The following is a 6,438-nucleotide window of genomic DNA, read 5'->3' on the forward strand; positions in this document are numbered from 1 at the left end:
AAAAACCAAGAAATTAAAATTTATAAATTTAAATGGAATGGTTTAAGAGGGATGGGGGGGCTCACTGAAGATTTTTGCTCCAAAGCCGAAGAAGCTCAGAGCTTTCTCTGATTTGCAGAGAGAATCCAAAGGACGGACAATTGGGGAAGAGAGAGAGAGAGAGAGAGAGAGAGAGAGAGAGAACTGCGAAGAAAAGAAACTATGAGTTTGGAGTTACAGTTAGAGAGAGAAAGGCAGAGAGAGAGGGAGAAATTTTGAAAATTCCAACCAGGTCCTTTTTCTTCTTATCCAATCCGTAAGTCCCTTGCATTTCTTTAATCTCTCCTTTTTAATCAATTTAATTTGCTTTTTTATGTGGGGAAATTGCTGGATTAAAAAGGTTTATTTGTGAATAGCCAATTGTAAACAGATCTAATTTAACTTTGTGTTATTGTTTTGGGGGTTAATTAGAACTTATAAATTAAGCTCTGATTTCGATTTTTTTTTGCTCATTTGATTCGCTGGGTTTACAGATTTTAATGTTTTAACATCGACCCAATTTTCTTTTCTGACAAACAAGAATTTTCATTTTTTTGGGTATTAATTTCTGTGAAACTCTGGTTTTGATTTGACTTTCTCGCATATTGAAAGGAAAAAGGATAATTGAGAGATTGGTTTTTGGAGAAAACCCATCTGGGATCGTTGGATGATGGAGTTGGAAGGCTGAAAGTTTGACAGATAGTGCTGAAAAGGTTGGACTTTCTTCATCCGATTCATGCAAAGATTTGGTTTTTATACTATTTTTGACAAACAAACTGGACATTTTTTTTTCTAATTTTGATTGAATTCTGAATAGTTTGAATCTTGTATTTTGACTGAACTTTCTGAGGGACTTGGGGGATTGGATTTTTGGAAAATTTATCTGTGGAATTTGTCAATTTTTTTTACCCAGAGATAAGAGGCTTTTGGATAGGATTTGGGTCTGAATTTGGTGGCCTTCCATTGATTGTTTCCCGGAGAAATGTTGGAGGGTCGATCCTGCTTGCTTTCGAGGGTGTTTCCGAGCTCTTGCCAGCCAGAAAGCGAGTGGCCATACATGACTTACCGCCGGCTCGACGATATTTCCAACAGCAAGCGCCCATTGGGGTTTGATGGCGGTGATGACGACGAAGAGCATCGAGAGAGGAAGTTGTGTAAGCGATTGGATTGTTGTGACATGGTGGAGACGGAGGTGAATCAGTCATTGTGTGAGCAATCGGAGGATCAGCAGCATTCTCGGGCTTCGTCAGATTCGGATAAGCATATAAATAGGATTGGTAGGGACAACTTGATCAGCTGCCTAATTCGCTGCTCGAGATCTGATTATGGTTCCATTGCCTCTTTGAACCAGAGCTTCCGCTCCTTAGTTAGGAGCGGGGAGCTCTATAAACTGAGGAGGCAGAATGATGTCATTGAGCACTGGATTTATTTCTCTTGCCACCTACTTGAATGGGAGGCCTTTGATCCCAATCGTGGAAGGTGGATGCACTTGCCAAGGATGACTTCCAATGAATGTTTCATGTGTTCGGACAAGGAATCTTGCGCTGTGGGAACCGAGCTTCTTGTATTTGGTAAGGAGGTGACTTCCCATGTAATCTTTAGGTATAGTATTTTGACAAACTCGTGGTCTTCTGGAATGAGAATGAATGCCCCGAGATGCTTGTTTGGGTCTGCCAGCCTTAAAGAGATTGCAATTTTGGCGGGTGGTTGTGATTCACAGGGAAATATACTCAGCTCTGCGGAGCTATATAATTCTGAGACTCAGACTTGGGAGATGCTCCCGAGCATGAAGAAGCCCCGGAAGATGTGTTCCGGGGTTTTTATGGATGAAAAATTTTATGTTATTGGTGGCATTGGGGGAAGTGATTCGAAGGTTCTTACATGTGGCGAAGAATATGATTTAATGGCAAGAACATGGACAGAAATACCTAACATGTCTCCTGGACGGAGTGGTGCAGCCAGAGAGACTGATGTGCCTGCTGGTGAGGCACCACCTCTGGTTGCAGTGGTAAATAATGAATTGTATGCTGCTGACTATGCTGACATGGAGGTGAGGAAATATGATAAGGAGAGAAGAGTGTGGCTGACGGTGGGGAGATTGCCAGAGCGGGCAGCCTCAATGAATGGTTGGGGTCTTGCATTCAGGGCTTGTGGAGACCAGCTTATTGTTATTGGCGGGCCTAGGGCTCTGGGTGAAGGATTCATAGAGATCAATGCATGGGTTCCAGGTGAGGGTCCTCCACAATGGAACTTGCTTGCGAGGAAGCAATCGGGTAACTTTGTCTATAATTGTGCAGTGATGGGATGCTGAAGGTACAGATGTATAAGATTGGATTGTCCATCGACACACGAGTCTTGCTAATTGGTAACTCCCCCTTTTCTTTTTGATTGTTAAATCCCTTTCGGGTGGGGGAGAATGGGGAAGAATTTTTAATTTTACTCAAGATTCAATTGAATGTTTTCTGGGAATGAGTTCTTGAGTGAACTTTTTTCTTTTTTTAACTTTCCTTTTTTCAAGCTTATATTGATTTCCTCATATGGAATTTGTCTTGCCCCATTTTTAGCAACATGAGAAATTTTAAACGTTGGCATCGTGTAGGATATAGGAACAGGTTCAATAATTTGAAGTACCAACACATTGGTAGGTTGTCAGTAGTGCCTGCTGAAGCTTTTTGAAATACACACAACTAGTCTTACGGGTTTCGCCTTCTTAATTGTATTTGTGTTGTCTTCACAAGAGGAAATAAATTATGAAGGTTGTTATCTTTGATGCTGGCTTATGTGCTGATTGCATTACTTGATGAAATTGTGATGGGTTATATATGTAATAAATTTTTGAGTTTCCTCTGAATTCTTGGATTACCATCTAATCTTCATAAACGTTTATGGTACTAAATGTGCAAAACAGTCCGATGTTAAAAGACTCTAGTCATGTACGCAACATCTTCCCTCTTCTGGTACTGTTGCTTCCACATTTAGGTGTGTCTTTTGAAATTTACTGTTGTTCGGCAATGTTCTGATCGTAGTTAGAATAATTTTAGCGGATTTGTGTTGCAGTAGATGTTGTTCATTCATGTGTTAATCTGTTGTTCTACCTATAATTGGCATGATTTTTACTTGCCCTCCATAAGTTTAGTCTATGAGGTGGTACTGACCAGCTCTCTTTTCTTCCATTAACGCCATTTGAGTGTGTAAAAGTAAAAGTACAGTGATTTCCGTACTCCTGTCCTCTACTTCTGCACTCTTCCCTTTTTCTTTTGTCCCTTGATTCGTCTTTGGTTCGTCATCCCGAAGGCTAGAAAAAGAGGGAGGAGTGTGCCATTATTTCATTTACTTATGTCTTCCTCTAATTTTTGATGCTACGGGAGTTGTTATTAGCACCCTTTCGTCAACTTTTCTCCAATAAAAAAGAGCAAGAAAATGTGTGAAATATGACTATTTCGAGCGTCAATAACGATTACCTCCAATGGTGTCTCGGCATGATTTTCTGATTGGCATGTGGAGTAGAATAGCCGTGCGATATGATTGGTAGGTTTGAAACTTTTGCAAGCAGCGCGCATTGACTTTTTGCTTTTTCTTCTTTTTAAATCGGATAAGACAGATATCTTGTTGTTCATGCACGTCAATTTGCTCGACTTGATCGTTATCTGTTCCTGATGCGGCTGGTTTTGGGAAGTGATGGTTATTCTTTCAATCGAATTTTCTGTATGGGTTAAAGTTAAGGTGGTGATTAATTTGTCTACTTTTTGATTTGTTTGGATAACTATGCTTTCGGCTCAACTTGGCGTTTTATGGTTGAAAATTGAGAAACTTTTCGTGACGGATGTCGTTCTGTCGTCACATGATGTTATCAACTCCCTTATATGATAACGTATAAATTAATTTATTACTATATCATGTACAAGGTAAAACAACAATGTTGTCGATCGCCCCGCTCTTTCATGGGCGGGGGAAAGTAGTAACGTCACATTCGGCACACTTAAAAAACAATCCAATATTGGGCCTTAATGGGCTTTTGTAAAGGGTGCTCCGACTAATTAGCTCACCCAATGGGCTCGTCCCTTTCTCACCAAATCATAACCAGAAAGTAGGCCTCTACCTTTGTAGCCCACGAAGGCCCTTCTGATTTCTAATGCGTTCGGGGACTTGGGACACTTCAAAGTAGAAAGGTTTTCACCACGAAACTTAGAAGCTCGCTGAGGCCTTTTTTGCAGAAAGACATTGCTTGGCTCCTAACATTAAATATAGGGAAGTGCTATCCATGCACCTATTTTTACCTTTTACACACCATTCGCAGTTGGATTGAATGAATTGAAGAAGATTAATGGACAAAAATAACAAGGAGTGTGAATAACACTACTCTAAATGTAAAGTAAAAACAATCATTTCTTACCGAACTCCTAATCGCAAGCTAACATATACACTTAAGTTCGTGTAAGGAAAAATTCATTACTTTGTGTTAAAATATAACTTCTCTCATTCCAAATAAATAATTGCGCCATAAAACTCTTTAGGGTAAAGTACAAAACACTACCTCAACTATTGGTATCACGACACTTTCATACCTCATCTTTTAAAATTGACAATGTCATACCTCATCTTACGAATTTGTGCCAATGTTATACCTTCCATTAGTTTGGCATGAATTTCTCAGTTAAATGCTGACGTGGCTTGATTTGGAACCCATTTTCTATTAAAAATTTAATAAAATATTATTAAAAACTAAAAAAAAATCATTTAATATTAAAATATTAAAATAATAAAGAAAAGTAAAAATATATAAAATAAAAAAATAAAAAATAAAGCCTCACGTCCCCTTTCCCCACCCCCCTTCTCTCTCTTCTCCCCCATCTTCATCTTCTTTCCCCTTCTAGCGCCCTTCCTGCAACCCACAAAAAAGAAGAAGAAGATAAAAAAGAAACCAATTTATCTCCCCCCAACTCGCGATTTTCATCTTCATCTTCTTCCCCCTTCTAGCGCTCTTCCTGCAACCCACAAAAAAGAAGAAGAAGAAAAAAAAGCGATTTTCCCCTACCCCCTTCCTTTCTTCCCCCCTCCTGTCTTCCCTAAGCCCGCACCCACCCTCGCACCCACTACCTACAACCCAAAAAAAAAAAACCCCAAATCCCGTGGAGGTGGAATCAGGAAACCTTCATGATGGGGTGGGAGTAGTGGATATGGGGTTGGCAGGGGTTGGGTTTTGGGGGGGGGGAGGAACTGAGTTTGGTTTGGGTTTTTTTTTTCTTTTCTTCCTCCTCCTTCTTCTTGGGTTGCGGGGGGTTAGGTTTTTTTTTTTTTTTTTTTGGGGGGATGGGGGGGGGGGGAGACAAAAGGAAGGTTATACCTTCCATTAGCTTCATTTAACTGAGAAATTAAGCCACGTCAGCATTTAACTAAAAAATTAACGCCAAGCTAACAGAAGGTATAACATTGGCACAAATTCATAAGATGAGGTATGACATTGTCAATTTGAAAAGATAAGGTATGAAAGAGTCGTGACACCAATAGTTGAGGTAGGTTTTTGTATTTTACCCAACTCTTTAACTTCAAAAGGATTTTCATCTTCCCTTTTGGGAGGTGCTTGATTAAAGCAACTCACAGGATAAGAACTAAGAACCAAATCATAGCAAATCTGGAGAAAGTTGAGGTTTTATTATAAAATCAATTAGAAATATGAGGAGTAGTTCAATTACTTATAAATACAAGGTCTTTCATTTCCCCGATGTGTGATTTATACTCTCAACACGTCCACTCACACAGGACAAACATTCAAATCTAACACGTGGACAACACAAATCAAATGACGTAGAGTACATGTGGTTATTAAGCTTCACAACATGGTATATTCTGCTCAATAATATAATAAAGAAAATTGTGATTATACCATAAAACTAAGGGAGGGTTATATGAGAAAGCTCCCAATAACTTAATTACGTCTAAATACATGCAAAGTCCCTATTTTCTTCAACATGGAATCTATATACTCTCAACAAAATCAAACAAACAGGCACACGAAATAACATCACCAGTCAGGTTTTCGTCCTCCCTGTCGTTTTTGGTCTAAAAATCAAAACCAGGTGCCCAGGTGTCAAATGGAAGTCGAAGCACAATCCAAAAAAACCCCATATCTACCAAGAATCTCCAGCTGCCTCGGCTAATTGTTCCCAACAGGATTCTCTCCGGATTATTTTGGTGAGGATCCTAGAGATTCGTGAATCGTGTTCATTTATCGTATATTATATGGTCAATTTTTGTCAAGTATTGTTTATGTTTATTTTTAAATAAAAATATTTAAAATGATTGTTGATCGTACGATGTACAATGAACACACACGATTCACGGATTATTGAAATCCTCACAAAGAAGATCATGCAAGAAGCCGGATTCTTAATTGGTCCTTTCCTCTTAGATGTTTTAACT

The 6,438-nt window shown here is 39.2% G+C and overlaps 1 protein-coding gene across 4 annotated transcripts; it reads left to right on the forward strand.

The window, feature by feature from the left end:
- LOC137736846 (F-box/kelch-repeat protein SKIP11) lies at positions 1-2,786 on the forward strand. Of its 4 annotated transcripts, none has more exons than XM_068476135.1 (3): positions 2-295; positions 631-731; positions 932-2,786. In XM_068476135.1, the coding sequence occupies exon 3, from the start codon at positions 1,001-1,003 to the stop codon at positions 2,327-2,329; it is 1,329 nt and encodes a 442-aa protein (XP_068332236.1). In that variant the 5' UTR covers positions 2-295; positions 631-731; positions 932-1,000; the 3' UTR covers positions 2,330-2,786. The 4 variants fall into 4 exon arrangements, with proteins under 4 accessions (XP_068332237.1, XP_068332240.1, XP_068332236.1 ...); XM_068476138.1 differs by having other exon boundaries at positions 638-731; XM_068476136.1 differs by having other exon boundaries at positions 1-295; positions 631-2,786.
- Positions 2,787-6,438: the final 3,652 nt, after the last annotated feature.

This window comes from Pyrus communis, chromosome 6 (assembly GCF_963583255.1).
Source record: "Pyrus communis chromosome 6, drPyrComm1.1, whole genome shotgun sequence".
Lineage (NCBI taxonomy): Eukaryota > Viridiplantae > Streptophyta > Magnoliopsida > Rosales > Rosaceae > Pyrus > Pyrus communis.

What these genes read in the sequence shown, in the direction of transcription:
- LOC137736846 (XM_068476136.1), top strand. Translation starts at nt 1,001, where the DNA reads ATGTTGGAGGGTCGATCCTGCTTGCTTTCGAGGGTGTTTCCGAGCTCT.